Below are 15,563 nucleotides of genomic sequence, written 5' to 3'. Positions count from 1 at the left end.
ACCCCGGTCTTCAAGTTCCCGCGGTGGCGCGTGAAGGGGCATCCCATCGCGGAGGTGGTGGAGGCGTACAAGTCGGTGGGCGCCGAGCTCAACGTCATGCCCTTCTGCTCGCAGTTCATCCCCATGAACGTCATCGACCACCCCCGCCACGGCTCCATCATCTACCACCCCTCCATCCTGCCGCTGCATCGCGGGGCGTCCGCCATCAACTGGTGAGCGGGCCGGGGGTCCCACCGGTTCATGTCGCTACTGAGGTGTTGACTCAAGCCCACCGCTATATGAGGCTATGCTACGATCCACACGCAGTGAGCTAGCAGTGAGCTAGCAGTGAGCTAGCAGTGAGCTAGAAGTGAGCACTATATGTTACATGATGCTATATTGTGATCCACACTGTGTGGTTCGTAATAGAGCATCATATAGCGGTGGGCTAGCAGTTAGCACTGCTATATTATGACCCACACAATGTGTGTGGGTCATAATATAGCATCATATAGCAGTGAGCTAGCAGTAAGCACTGCTATATTATGACCCACACAATGTGTGTGGGTCATAATATAGCATCATATAGCAGTGTGTTTGAGATAATAACAGTTAATTGGTGAAGAGTAGTTAGACGGAGTTATGCCGAGACTAGGGACTGATTAGAGTGAGGCTACGCGGAACGACCACCTGTCGTTCTGTCCGTCTGTCTAGCTATCTGTCTGTTTTGCTTTGGTTCATGTTTGTTTCGATGCCGATGGCATTTGAATATGAAAATAGACTCTCAACTCTGTGACGAACTTCATTTACAAGTTGTTTTTTTTTACCGGTGTCATGTCATGTTATTACGGCGTGTTTGTGCTTGTAATGCATTTGCCTACGTTGATTGTAGTAATTGATTCTTTGAATTCTTTCGCAATCCGTTTACAAACCAACAACTGGTTGGCTCTGACGCGTCAAATCTCCGCAGCTGAGAGATGAAAGTGACCCCGGCATGCGGTTTTGTGTGCCGTTCTTATCAGCGTTGTGTATCAGCTGTGTGAGTCCTGCCAGAAGCAGCAACTGGTTCTTTCCAGCTCGGACTAGGAAAGGGTTTCGCGCTCTATTACGCGCTTATTTCTGTGTAAACACATTCCTTTGTGGTTGTCCGAGTATGTTTCCTTTCCTGTGTTGGTCATTTCTACGGGTACTTCATAGACAAAATCTGTTTGTCATGTTTATGTGTGTGTGTGTGTGTGTGTGTGTGTGTGTGTGTGTGTGTGTGTGTGTGTGTGTGTGTGTGTGTGTGGGTGTAGCTGATACGACTGACCATGTCTGTGTGTGTGTGTGTGTGTGTGTGTGTGTGTGTGTGTGTGTGTGTGAGTGTGTGTGTGTGTGTGTGTGTGTGAATATATTGCATAAGTGAGTGAGAGTCAATGCCACACATCGTTTGCCACCAACTTGATGCAATTAAGCCACTTGACAGAATCGGTAATGTTTAACTGATGTATAACTTTGTCTGTGTGTGTGTGTGTGTGTGTGTGTGTGTGTGTGTGTGTGTGTGTGTGTGTGTGTGTGTGTGTGTGTGTGTGTGTGCGTCCAGGACCCTGATCCAGGGTGACGCCCAGGCGGGCTTCAGTATCTTCTGGGCGGACGATGGGCTGGACACAGGGCCTCTGCTGCTGCAGAGGTCCTGCAGCGTGGAGCCCAACGACACCGTCGACTCCCTCTACAACCGCTTCCTGTTCCCCGAGGGCATCAAGGCCATGGTAACCCCCCCCCCGGACTGACCCCCCCCCCTTGGACTGACCGGTGCACCTCCCCTGGACTGACTGACTTGGGGAGGGGGGGGGGGGGGGGGGTTCTGGCGAAGACCTGCGTTGTGACTTTGATCTTCACAGACAGTGCCGTACCTAGAACTGTACTGTTAGCTTACGTGTGTTAGCTTACGTGTGTTAGCCTCACGTGTGTTAGCCTCACGTGTGTTAGCTTACGTGTGTTAGCCTCACGTGTGTTAGCCTCACGTGTGTTAGCTTACGTGTGTTAGCCTCAGGTGTGTTCCTGCGAGCGTCCCGGCTGATGCGTGTGTTCTGGGGGCGGGGCTACAGGTGGAATCGGTGCAGCTCATCGCGGACGGGAAGGCGCCGCGGGTCATCCAGTCTGAGGAGGGGGCGAGCTACGAAGGCATCCAGAAGAAGTCCAACGCCAAGGTGAGGAGACACACACACAGGCACGCAGGTGCGTCTGGAAAGGGGTGGCTAGCTGTGGCTAGCTGTGAATAACTTTTGCTTGCGTTGTCCAGGTGTCGCCAGATGTTATATTTGCATTTAACATGGTGAACTCAGCTTTGGTGAGTTTGTGTAAACGATGAAACCAGTTCTGGTGAGTTGGACTAAACAGGGTGAAACCAGTTTTTGCTGAGTTGGTGTAAACGGTGAAATCAGTTCTGGTGAGTTAGACTAAACAGGGTGAAACCAGTTTTGAGAGGTAGTCTAAACATGGTGAACACAGGGAAAGAGCAAGGCCTTTCTCACGGTTATCAGCTGCTGGCTTCTGATTGGTGGAGCTGAGCTACTTCTCCGTCGAACAGAACCTAGCTTCCAAGGAGGCTATTCTTAGAAGAGGGAGAGGGTTGCACACTCTGCCTGCTGTTTAACTCTATGCTATTTCCAGAAACGCTGACGAAATCCAGCTGAGTAATCAAATGTTTCCCCTCTCTCTCTCTTTCCCTCTCTCTGTCCAACATTCTCACCTGTTCCGTTCCCTTACCTTCCTCTGTCCCTATCACTCTCGTTTTTTCTGTCTGTCTGTCTGTCTGTCTGTCTGTCTGTCTGTCTGTCTGTCTGTCTGTCTGTCTGTCTGTCTGTCTGTCTGTCTGTCTGTCTGTCTGTCTGTCTGTCTGTCTGTCTGTCTGTCTGTCTGTCTGTCTGTCTGTCTGTCTGTCTGTCTGTCTGTCTGTCTGTCTGTCTGTCTGTCTGTCTGTCTGTCTGTCTGTCTGTCTGTGTGTGTGTGTGTGTGTGTGTGTGTGTCTATATGTCTGTCCCTCTCCCTCCCCTCCCTCTCTCCTCCCTCCCCCTCCCTCCCTCCCTCCCTCCCTCCCTCCCCCTCTCCCTCCGTCTCTCCCCCCTCCTTCTCTCCCTCCCTCCCTCCCTCTCCTATCTGGTCCTCTAGGTGAACTGGTCCCAGCCAGCGGGGGCCATCCATAACTGGATCCGAGGCCACGACAAAGTCCCTGGAGCCTGGACCGTCATCGATGGTCAGGTAGGCGTCCTGGAACACTTTATATATAAACAAGTACACACATGCAAACCCCGAGATACATGCTATGTATACAGTAAAGTATACTACACACTGTATACCACACCATGTATAATACAATACACAAATAATCAAGGCATGGTTTGCATGGTACAGTATGTGTAGTATATATATTATAGCATAAGTAGTATAGTAGTTTTGTATTGTATGGTACACAATATATGGTAGCATTGTGGTATTGTAAAGCAAAATTGTATTAGCAAAATTGTAGTATAGTAAAGAATCTCTGCTAAGATATAGTATATATGTGTGTAGTGCTGTGTACTATATGTTGTACATTATAAGATGATATATTAAATGTGGTATAGTATACATAGTGAGGCAGTCATTTGGATGCTCATTTACTCTTGTAGATAGATAGATAGATAGATAGATAGATAGATAGATAGATAGATAGATAGATAGATAGATAGATAGATAGATACAACTCTATTAATTAATTAATTATCGGATGTGTTTACCCCCCCCCCACAGAACGTGACCCTGTACGGGTCGTCTTTGCTGAGCGGGACCCCCGCCGACGGCCAGCCCCTGGAGGTCGAGGGTCTGGCCACGCCCGGCCTGGTCACCAAGACCGGCCTGGTGCTGCACGGCTCCGACGGGAAGGCGGTACGTTGCTGGGGTTTAGACCTCTATGAGCACTCTCTGTCTATTAGGACTCCCTGCTCCTCTTTTAGCACTCTGCTAGTCTATTAGCACTCTGCTAGTCTATTGTCACTCTCTGGTCATCTATGAGCACTCTCTGGTCATCTATGAGCACTCTCTGGTCATCTATTAGCACTCTCTGCTCGTATATAAGCACTCTCGGTCAGTCAGCGCTCTCTGGTTCATTGTCACTCTCTGCTCCTCTATTAGCAGTCTGCTAGGCTATTTGCACTCTCTGGTTGTGTATGATCACTCTCTGTCTGTCTAGTAGCACTCTGCTAGCCCATTAACACTCTCTGCCCCTCTATTAGCACCCTCTGCTCCGCTATTACCAATCTGCTAGTCTATTAGCACTCTCTGCTAGTCTGCTAGCAATCTCTGGTGGCCTATTACCACTCTTTGCTCTTCCATGAGCACTCTCTTTCAGTAATCACTCTCTGCTCCTCTCTTGGCACTCTCTGCTCCTCTATGATCACTCTCCCGTTGCGTATGAGCCCTCACTCCTGATCCCCCTCACACTTACCTGTTCTCCGTCCCCCGCCGCTCAGCTGCTGGTGAAGAGCCTGCAGTTCGAGGACGGCAAGATGATCCCTGCCTCCAAGTTCTTCTCGTCGGGGGAGAGCTCCAGCGTGGAGTTGAGCCCCGAGGAGCAGGCCCAGGCTGACGAGATACGGGCAAGTCCTGCCGCGCTACAGCGCAGATACGCATGCAAGCATGCAACCGCACATGCACGCACACTCGAAGTTACACACAGGCGCGCGTGCGTTCACATGCACACACGCACAAACACACACACACAGACATGCATTCAGCGCCAGCGTGTGCATGGACTATTCCTTAGTTGAAGCCCAGCCTAGCGTTGATGCTAACCTGGGCGTTGCATTCTCCACCTTGACAGTGCGCTCAACTATTTAAACTTTGACCCCGGTTGACGCTGACAGATCACAGCTTTGTTGACTTGAATCCAAACTGAATCCAAACGCCACCGGCTTTCTTCGTTCCTAAACCCAAATCCTTAACCCTGAAAGCCCGCGACGGGCTTTCATCCCTAAAGCCCGCGACGGTTCGACTGCTGCCGTCTGACGGTTCGACTGCTGCCGTCTGACGGTTCGACTGCTTCTGTCCTGATGGTTCGACTGCTTCTGTCTGACGGTTCGACTGCTTCTGTCTGACGGTTCGACTGCTACTGTCTGCAGGCCATCTGGAAGGGCATCCTGAGCAATGTCCCGGCCGTGGTGGACACAACAGACTTCTTCAAGTCGGGCGCAGCCTCCATGGACGTTGTCAGGTGAGGGGGTGCTGGGGTCTGCCTCCATGGGGCGGGGGGGGGGGGGGCGGGGGGGGAAGCTGGAGGCGTCAGGAGAGTTTCCTGCTTCATGAAAGGCCTGCAACATCAACTCTGGTCCCTGGAAGAATGGGCACAATGGAGTCACACATTCCAGACAACACCAGACATCACCGGTCCAACCTCTATGTAAATTGTTTACGGAAAGAGGTTGTGAAGTATCGTGTTGTATAAAGTTTGGTGCTGTATAAAGTATGAACTAGGAAGCAGGACTTCCTCATTTTATAAAACAGCCGAGAGAGCGAGGCCGTAACGCTGAGTAGCGCTAACCCTCTAACCAGTCCTGTTGCTTTAACTCTGAGACTGTTTGCGTTACCATGGCGATGCGCTCCGTGCCTACCGCTGATAGAAGGGCCTGACTCCTGCGTGGGAGGGGGGAGGGGCGAGGGGCGAGGGGCGAGGGGCGAGGGGGGGGGGGGGTCCTGTGTGGGATAAACAGAAACGGCCGCAGGACGTGGCAGCATGCTAAAGAACCGCTAGCCCTTAACTCTGGACCCAAAGGTCCTGTACCAACACTTGGTGTGTGTCTGTGTGTGTGTGTGTGTGTGTGTGTCTTTGTCTGTGTCTGTGTGTGTGTGTGTGTGTGTGTCCGTGTCTTGGGTGTGTGCCCGTGTCGTGCGTGTGTGCACATATGTGTGTGTGTGTGTGTGTGTGTTTCTGTCTGTCTGTCTGTCTATGCGTGTCTGTGTGCGTGTGTGTCTATGTGGGTGTCTGTCTAAACGTGTGTGTGTGTGTGTCTGTGTGTGTGTGTGTCTGTGTGCCTATGTGGGTGTCTGTCTAAACGTGTGTGTGTGTGTTTGTCTCTGTGTGTGTGTGTGTGTGTGTGTGTGTGTGTGTGTGTGTGTGTGTGTGTGTGTGTGTGTGTGTGTGTGTGTGTGTGTCCAGGCTGGTGGAGGAGGTGAAGCAGCGCTGTGGGGGGGTGGAGCTCCAGACGGAGGATGTCTACATGGCCTCCACCTTCCAGGACTTCATCCAGGTGTTCGTCAGGAGGCTCAGAGGGGAGGACCAGGAAGAGGAGCTGGTGGTGGACTATGTGAGGGGGCGGAGCCTTAACCGACCTATCACAACCTGTACTGACCTATACTGACCTATCACAACTAACCTTCACTCACCTAGACCAGGAGGAGGAGCTGGTGGTGGACTATGTGAGGGGGCGGAGCCTTAACCGACCTATCACAACCTGTACTGACCTATACTGACCTATACAACTTATTATAACCTATACTGACTTATACAACTTATACTAACCTATACTGACGTAAACTTATACTGACTTATACAACTTATACTAACCTATACTGACGTAAACTTATACTAACCTATACTGACTTATACAACTTATACTAACATATACTTACTTATACTTCATCATGGCTGACGCTGCCGTGGGTGTGTGACTGTGTGTATGAATGGGTGACTGTTTGTATGAATGGGTGACTGTGTGTATGAATGGGTGACTGTGTGTATGAATGGGTGACTGTGTGTATGAATGTGTGACTGTGTGTATGAATGTGTGTATGAATGGGTGACTGTGTATGAGTGGGTGACTGTGTGTATGAATGGGTGACTGTGTGTATGAATGGGTGACTGTGTGTATGAATGTGTGACTGTGTGTATGAATGTGTGTATGAATGGGTGACTGTGTATGAATGGGTGACTGTGAGGCAGTGCTGTAAAGCGCTTCAGGCGGCCGCGGGTTAGCAAGGCGCTGCGTTGAGGCGTGCGCTCACCGTGTCCTCGCGGCTCCTCCAGGCCACGCAGGACGTCAACAACATGACGGTGAAGATGCCCCACCAGTGCTTCATCAACGGCCAGTTTGAGGACGCCGAGAACGGGAAGACCTCCGACACCATCAACCCTGCGGACGGATCGGTGAGGGGAGCCCCCCTGTTCTGAAGCAACACACGAACCCCTACACACGCACACGCACACACGCACACACGCACACGTAGACGTTCAACGTTCACCTGGACCTTGCACAGCCTCCCCCTTTACTGCCCCAAACCCTCACACCCCTCCCACACACCTATTGTATGTTGGGCGTCCTGCCATTTAATAATAGTACTTAGCATTGTGTAGCGTCTTATCCTAGCTATCTCTGTTGCTGACGGGGATAAGCTTCAGCGATTGTAAGTGCTTGGAACTTGGTTCTATGAACATCCTTAATGCACCGACAGCTCTTCCTTCTGGCAAATGCACTTATTGTAAGTTGCTTTGGATGAAAGCTTCTGCTGATGTTAACGTAGCTGTGAGGAGAGGGTGGGTGTGACCCTCGTGCCGTGTGTGCACTGCAGCTGATCTGCAAGGTGGCCGCCTCCTCTGTGGGCGACGTGGACCGCGCCGTGGCCGCCGCCAAGGAGGCCTTTGAGAACGGGCCGTGGGGCCGGATGAACCCCCGGGACAGAGGCAGCATGCTGTACAGGTCAGCACCGCCGTCGGGGACCTGGGGCCTGGGGCGGGGGACTGTGGGCCGGGGGGCGCCTTCTGGTGGAGAAGCACTGTAACACGACTCTCTCTGGAGTTATAGAGAGGGGGCGCCCTCCGGTGGAGAAGCATTGTAACACGACTCTCTCTGGAGTTATAGAGAGGGGGCGCCCTCTGGTGGAGAAGCATTGTAACACGACTCTCTCTGGAGTTATAGAGAGGGGGCGCCCTCTGGTGGAGAAGCACTGTAACACGACTCTCTCTGGCGTTACAGAGAGGGGGCGCCCTCTGGTGGAGAAGCACTGTAACACGACTCTCTCTGGAGTTACACAGAAATATGGATTTAAATGTGACTGCTTCAGTGGAAAGCGTGAGAAAGGCTAACGACAACGTTATAATATGAAAACAAAAAAGAACATCGCAAACATAGCTGATGATAAAATAAAAAATGACAGACAAAACACAAATGATAAAGACCTTAGTAATAAAGACAAATCAATCTCATCTCTCTCTCTGTCCCTCTCTCACCCTCCCCCCAGGCTGGCTGACCTGATGGAGGAGCACCAGGAGGAGCTGGCCACCATAGAGTCCATTGACTCCGGGGCCGTGTACACCCTGGCCCTGAAGACCCACGTGGGCATGTCCATCCAGACCTTCCGCTACTTCGCCGGCTGGTGCGACAAGATCCAGGTACATAGCTGTGACTGAGGAATGAGGTAGGAGTGATGTAGGATGGACTTAAGGGCTCTTTATGGATCCACGTTCACGCAGCGCAAGGGGCTTACGGACCCCTTTACGTCCTTGCGGACCCTCCTTGCGTCGACCGCAAGGGCCGGACGTGTGCCTCCTGAAAAAAATCACAACCTTCCGTCGAGGCGACGCAGCAGCAAGGGCTGTGATTGGTCCGCTTCCTAAAACCCGACGCAGAACCATAAAGGTTCACGACTGCGTCGAGGCGTCTGCGTGGTCAGTGCGTTGCGGGAACGTGGGACCATAAAGAGCCCGTTAGGCGTGAGGAAGGAGTGAGTTGGGAGTGATGAAGGAGTGAGCTGAGAGTGAGGTATGACTGAGATGAGAGTGAGGTAAGAGTGAGGTAGGAGTATGGTGTGAGTTATGAATGAGACGGGACTGAGGTATGATTGAGATGAGAGTGAGGTAAGAGTGATGTAAGAGTGAGGTAAGAGTACGGTGTGAGTTGTGAATGAGACGGGAGTGAGGTATGACTGAGATGAGAGTGAGGTAAGAGTGATGTAAGAGTGAGGTAAGAGTACGGTGTGAGTTGTGAATGAGACGGGAGTGAGGTATGATTTAGATGCGAGTGAGGTAAGAGTACGGTGTGAGTAGTGAATGAGACGGGAGTGAGGTGGGGTGGAGGTGTGAGGAGCTGCTGGTTGAGATGTGGCCCTACCCCCTGCAGGGTAAGACCATCCCCATCAACCAGGCCCGGCCCAACCGCAACCTGACCTTCACCAGGAGGGAACCCCTGGGGTGAGGCCGGATCTAGCGTCACTCTCTCTACATGTCAGCCGGGGCTCATTACACAGCTCCCTGCATTACAATACTGGACTTGACTTATGTGTGTGTTAACTAAGTTTGTTTTTAGTTAATTGCCCCATGTCTTCATCCCACTACATTTATTTTATGATTATATATGTATATGTATGTATGTGTTTTCTTGTCAGAACTGAAAGTGTTTGGTTAAAAAACAGGCTTTCCAATATTTATTATTTTTCAAACCGTACTATTGGTTAGGACTTTGAGATCACTTGGGTAATATTACCGGTATACAAAGTTATATTTGATCTTATCTTAATGATCCGTTATCTGCAGTGTGTGTGCCATCGTTATCCCCTGGAACTACCCCCTGATGATGCTGGCCTGGAAGAGTGCAGCCTGCCTGGCGGCAGGAAACACCCTGGTGCTGAAACCGGCCCAGGTGGAGTACAAACACACGCACACATGTACAGACACACACACACACACACACGTACAGACACACACACATGTACACACACACACACGCACATATGTACAGACACACACACACACATGCACACATGTACAGACACTCACACACACACCTGCACACAAAAACACTGAAACAAACTGACACGCACACACACACACACGCACACGCACACACACACACAGGTGCTGAAACCTGCCCAGGTAGAGCAAACACACGCACACACACACACACACACAGATATCTAGCAATGCAGGGATTGTCTGTCTCAGACTAAGAGTGTGTGTGTGTGCGTGTGTATCTAGGTCACTCCCCTCACTGCGCTGAAGTTCGCTGAGCTGACGGTGAAGGCGGGCATCCCTAAAGGAGTCATCAACATCGTCCCGGGATCGGGTAAGTCTGGTCCCTCTTCAGTCCGTACCGCTCTGAGTGAGTCTGCTCTGGGCCTCACGCTGACCTCCGTCCCCCCACCCTAACCTGCTCCTCCTCCTCCTCCTCCTCCTCCTCCTCCTCCTTCCTGGACCCCCCACCGACCCCCCCTGGATCCAGGCGGCCTGGTGGGCCAGCGGCTCTCGGACCACCCGGACATCCGCAAGCTGGGATTCACCGGCTCCACGCCCATCGGGAAGCACATCATGCAGAGGTGCGTCGCCATTGGATGCTTTCAAAATGTATGATGATTGGCTGATGCCGGTGTTTTACGATCTCTCACGGCTCTGTGTTTCAAGGGCCCCGCCCCTCATGGTTCCGTCTGATCTCTGTCCGGTTCTAAACGGTTCCTCACAGTTCTCTCTGTTCTCCTCATGGTTCTGTGTTCTCCTGGTCCCTCACGGTTCCTCAAGGTTCTCTCTGTTCTCCTCGTGGTTCTGTGTGTTCTCCTCATGGTTCTGTGTTCTCCTGGTTCCTCATGGTTCTGTGTTCTCCTGGTCCCTCACGGTTCTCTCTGTGTTCTCCTGGTCCCTCACGGTTCTCTCTGTGTTCTCCTGATTCCTCATGGTTCTGTGTTCTTCTGGTTCCTCATGGTTCTGTGTTCTTCTGGTTCCTCATGTTTCTCTCTGTTCTCCTCACGGTTCTGTGTTCTTCTGGTTCCTCACGGTTCTGTGTTCCTCACGGTTCTCTCTGTGTTCTCCTCTCCTCCTGGGCAGTTGTGCGCTGAGCAACCTGAAGAAGGTGTCTCTGGAGCTGGGAGGGAAGTCTCCGCTCATCATCTTCAGCGACTGTGACATGGACAAGGCCGTCCGCATGGTGAGACACGGAGACGAGCAGCGTCACACCGTCTGTAACCATAGTAACCATAGCAACGTCTCCCCTGGCGACCTTAAAACATCCGTTACCATTATCAGTTTGTTGAACTTCCTTGTACCGATTCTGCTGCAAACACCGAATCGGTCCACGACCCCGATCTGATCATCCTTCCCATCGTCATGGGAACCAGCCAGTCGGCTTGACTAGCGATCTACTGTATTGGACGTGGAGCACAGAGGCCGGTGTTGTTTGGGAACACCTGAGTGAAGTCGCCCTGATCAGTGATCTCACCCTCCAGGATGTGAACGGTCACGTGACCCTGTGTGTGTGTTGTGTTCCCGCTCCGCAGGGCATGAGCTCTGTGTACTTTAACAAGGGCGAGAACTGCATCGCGGCCGGACGGCTGTTTGTGGAGGAGTCCATCCACGACGAGTACATCACAAGAGTGGTACATCCCAACACTTCTCCTCTCTCTCCCTTCTGCACCTCTCCCACAAACACCTCTCTCACTCACACTCCGAAACATATTTTCTACTTCTTTAATATATTCTTACATGCTAGACCCTAGAAAATCCTATTTTGGGGTCTTCTGAATCGGCGTTTGAATTATTTGATTAATGAGTAGAACAACACTAGAAGCACCGGTTCTATTGAACTATTTGTTTCGAGGGATCGTATCACAAATGGCCACTAGAGGGCCGAAACGATCGATAACAAAAGGAAAAACTAGGTCGCTGAGCGACGCTCCTCTCCGCCCGACCGCGCAGGTGGAGGAGATCAAGAAGATGAAGATCGGAGACCCCCTGGACCGGTCCACAGACCACGGGCCCCAGAACCACAAGGCCCACCTGGACAAGCTGGTGGAGTACTGCGAGGTGGGAGTGAAGGAGGGGGCCATCCTGGTATGCGGGGGCCGCCAGGTGGACAGGCCAGGTACTGCACACAGTTCACCGCACCGCACTGAGGAGCTTCCCATCGTGCACGCCACTCAAAACAGAGCAATAGTGTTGAAAGAGGGTTCCAATATTTATACGTTTAGGTTATTTTGTTGTATTGTTTATTTGTACATTGATTGATTGATTGACTCACACCTCCAGGGTTCTTCATGGAGCCCACGGTGTTCACCGGCGTTGAAGACCACATGTTCATCGCCAAAGAGGAGTCTTTCGGCCCCGTGATGGTGGTGTCCAAGTTCAAGCAAGGGTGAGTCGCCTCCGGTTGACAGTTCAACATTCTGCTTCGCTTTCTCTGTTCATTCTCAAGTCGCTTTTTTGATATATATGTATATATGTGTGTGTCTGTGTCTCTGTCTGTTGAATGTATGTGTATATGTATTCATATGGTTATGCATATAGCCAGATCTAGACATGGGTAATGCATCCATCCACAAATATGTTCTGTGTCTGTGAGAAACGGTGTCGTCACTGTGCTGCACTTACCCCTCATCCCCCCCGGGCTGTATCTTCCCCTCTCTGTCTGTGAGGAACAGTTATGACTTTTCCTCTGTGTCTGTGAGGAACAGTTGTAACTAAGCCCCCTGTTCCCGCTCTCTCTCCGCTCCGCTGTGAGGAACAGTCCAACTAACCCCTCGTTCCGCTCTCTCTCCGCTCCGCTGTGAGGAACAGTCCAACTAACCAGTCATTCCCGCTCTCTCTCCGCTCCGCTGTGAGGAACAGTCCAACTAACCAGTCGTTCCCGCTCTCTCTCCGCTCCGCTGTGAGGAACAGTCCAACTAACCAGTCATTCCCGCTCTCTCTCCGCTCCGCTGTGAGGAACAGTCCAACTAACCAGTCGTTCCCGCTCTCTCTCCGCTCCGCTGTGAGGAACAGTCCAACTAACCCCTCGTTCCGCTCGCTCTCCGCTGCAGAGACGTCGACGGCGTGCTGGCGCGGGCCAACGACACCGAGTTCGGCCTGGCGTCGGGGGTGTTCACCCAGGACATCAGCAAGGCCATGTACGTGAGCGAGAAGCTGGACGCGGGCACCGTGTTCATCAACACCTACAACAAGACGGACGTGGCCTCGCCCTTCGGGGGCTTCAAGCAGTCGGGCTTCGGCAAAGACCTCGGTACGTCCTGGGACGGGGGGATGGGGGAGGCGGCGGGAGGAACGGCACTTTGAGGTCATGTGTGTTTGACCTTCACCGTCTGCATTTCTGTATATCCTTAAAGGTGACATATTATACCACCAGGTGTGAGTTTGATTAGCCATTACAAGCTGGATGACAAGCGGAAGATTTTCAAAACGACTTGGCTGAATGGCTAATCACACTCACACCTGGTGGTATAATATGTCACCTTTAACAATTTTGCATTTTACTGCCTTACTCGATTATTTATAATCTATTTATTTATAGTCTTCTCCTTGGTATAATTGTTCTATCTTGAGCAGATCAATTGTGACGGATGGTTATCATTTCCCTCTAGATTCATAAAGTCCTCAATATGGGATATTTCAATGAAGATTGAAATATCCCAATCTTCATTGAAATATCCCAAAAAGCTTGACAGCTTTTTTCAAGTCTGTATATTAATGCTCGGCAGAGAGATCAACTCATCTTCTCGTTGACTTCAAGACTTGTTGACTTCTTGTAGGGTTTAGTGTTAAGACACGTATGTGGTAAAAAATTGCCAACTGTGATCGGGCATACGTTTGTGTCAATGTCCTGATACGAGCGGATTATCAAAGTTCTGAATTAGTCATCTTACCTCAAAGTGATCCTCGGTTCTGTTCTGTTCACTAGGGGAGGACGCTCTGTCAGAATACCTGAGGACCAAGGCGGTCACTGTGGAATACTGAGGGAGAACCCCTCCTCTCATTGGACTCAACTCAAGTTTGGAACTGGACTCTTCTGCCTGGTCGGGTGGTGTAACCCACCCCTAAACAGGTGGTGTAACCCACCACCCAACAGCGTTACCCCAATAAGGGACTGGGGCGTCTGGGGAGGATAGTTAGGACCCCTCTTCTCCAGCCTGGACCACGTGCCTAACGTTTCCCAGCATTCCCAGCGGAAACGTGCATCCCCACCCCAACACCACGAAACAGCTTCTATATCTACCAGAACCGAGGCAAGGAGCTCCGCTCTGGGGCAGAGATGATCCGGCCTTCCTTCAAACTCTGTTTAGTATTTATCTTCTCGTTTTCAGTTCTTCCAACCCACATCCTGACTATTAGTTTTAACCAGCGAGACCTGACGCTCCATCTCCGTGACAGCAACACACACAAGATGGCGAGAGAGAGAAATAACAAAATCATGACGGATCCGTTTAAAGTGTGAACGTACTGACCAACCTCAAAGTGCAAATTGTTAATCCATTGTAGAAATCCAAGACGTTTAAGAATAATATAATCACCGTTAGGCCAAATCCTTATTGTGAAACTATTGCCAACTTTAAGATGAGACCCTGGAAGGAGATCAAAGCTTTTCATATCAGTGTGTCTTCACGAGTTTCTTCCACAGATCTCAGACATCACAACATCTCTGCCCTAATGAGTCTTAAACGTTAACGCAAGACATTCACAACTCTGTGTCAAATGGATGGTTTATTGTAAATAGTTTAGCAAAAACATTCATAAAATATCTATTTTATATATTTTGGAAGCGCCTTCAGTTAGCAATGGTATATACAATTATGGTATCTTTTGAGACTCTTTACAGTAGATTGACTAGAAAAAAATAACATTGAGCACTACCATATGAAATAGTTTTTCTATTGAATCGGTCTTCACTAAAGACACTAAGGGCTAAGAAATGCAGAGAATCTGTTGTGTGTGTGTACGACTAACGCTTGACGGCCGGTTGAAATGGTATTAAACAATGAAGGAACTGTTTTCTATTCTGTGCGCATGGAAAGGCGCCTCAATAAAGTGTCCTCAGTCATTAAAGGGATCTGGGTTTGGTAAAAAGTTCTGATTTTAATTCTAATAAATCAGTCAAGTCTGCAAATTATCAATATAAAACATTTTTTGGAACATTAACTTTTTACAAAAACAATGAAGATAGAGCTTCAGTAGCAAAATTCTTTATCTTGACCTACAGCAGACATATTTACAGCACAAATCAGAATTATATCGTGGACATTGGACCTGAATATAACGGATAAATTATAAGAACAATGTGGGGTGAGATTGCAAACCCCAGATGTTCCAGCTCCTGCTCAAAGTAAGGTTACAACTGATCTTGTGATCTCACTCAAACTCAATATCGAGGGACATCTCCCAGCACTAGAGGCGATTGGTGCTTCACGTCTGACAATAGCCTGTGATGACCGAACAGAAGATAGCATTTACAAATGAAACCACAATGGACTGGCTACCAACCAGCTCCTTGCTGGCTGTGTGTCCAGGGAGGCCTGTATACTGGCCCTGTACATATAGTGCACCTGTAATCATCAGGCCCTGTACATATAGGGCCTGTATATAGAGGTACACCCATATAATCTTCTGTTGCCCTAGAAACAAGCTTTAAAAAGGCAACATATTATACCACCAGGTGTGAGTGGGATTAGCCGCTACAAGCCGTATGAAAATCCGCATCTTCTGGCATCACAAGTGGGCGCGTCCACCTAGATATATGACGGATAGATGAGCAGTTTGCTACAGTCCACTGGGTAGGCTGGTAGACCGGTTTATCCAGCACACATCTAGGTGGACTCTTTTGATG

At 50.2% G+C, this 15,563-nt stretch overlaps 1 protein-coding gene across 1 annotated transcript; it reads left to right on the top strand.

Moving 5' to 3' along the window:
* On the top strand, nt 1-13,756 carry aldh1l2 (aldehyde dehydrogenase 1 family, member L2; the record flags this gene model as incomplete). Its single annotated transcript, XM_079735637.1, has 21 exons — nt 1-212; nt 1,562-1,727; nt 2,067-2,168; nt 3,130-3,219; nt 3,751-3,885; nt 4,470-4,595; nt 5,118-5,209; nt 6,152-6,299; nt 7,019-7,138; nt 7,561-7,688; nt 8,230-8,380; nt 9,108-9,178; nt 9,521-9,626; nt 9,962-10,049; nt 10,206-10,299; nt 10,802-10,901; nt 11,251-11,349; nt 11,669-11,834; nt 11,999-12,104; nt 12,769-12,968; nt 13,644-13,756. Coding segments are annotated over 21 exons (2,556 nt in total), but the record flags the coding sequence as incomplete, so codon positions are not given.
* Between the last annotated feature and the right edge of the window lie 1,807 nt (nt 13,757-15,563).

The sequence above is a fragment of the Pollachius pollachius genome (assembly GCF_949987615.1).
Source record: "Pollachius pollachius genome assembly, chromosome: 4".
Classification (NCBI taxonomy): domain Eukaryota; kingdom Metazoa; phylum Chordata; class Actinopteri; order Gadiformes; family Gadidae; genus Pollachius; species Pollachius pollachius.
This window is presented reverse-complemented; position numbering and strand designations above follow the sequence as displayed.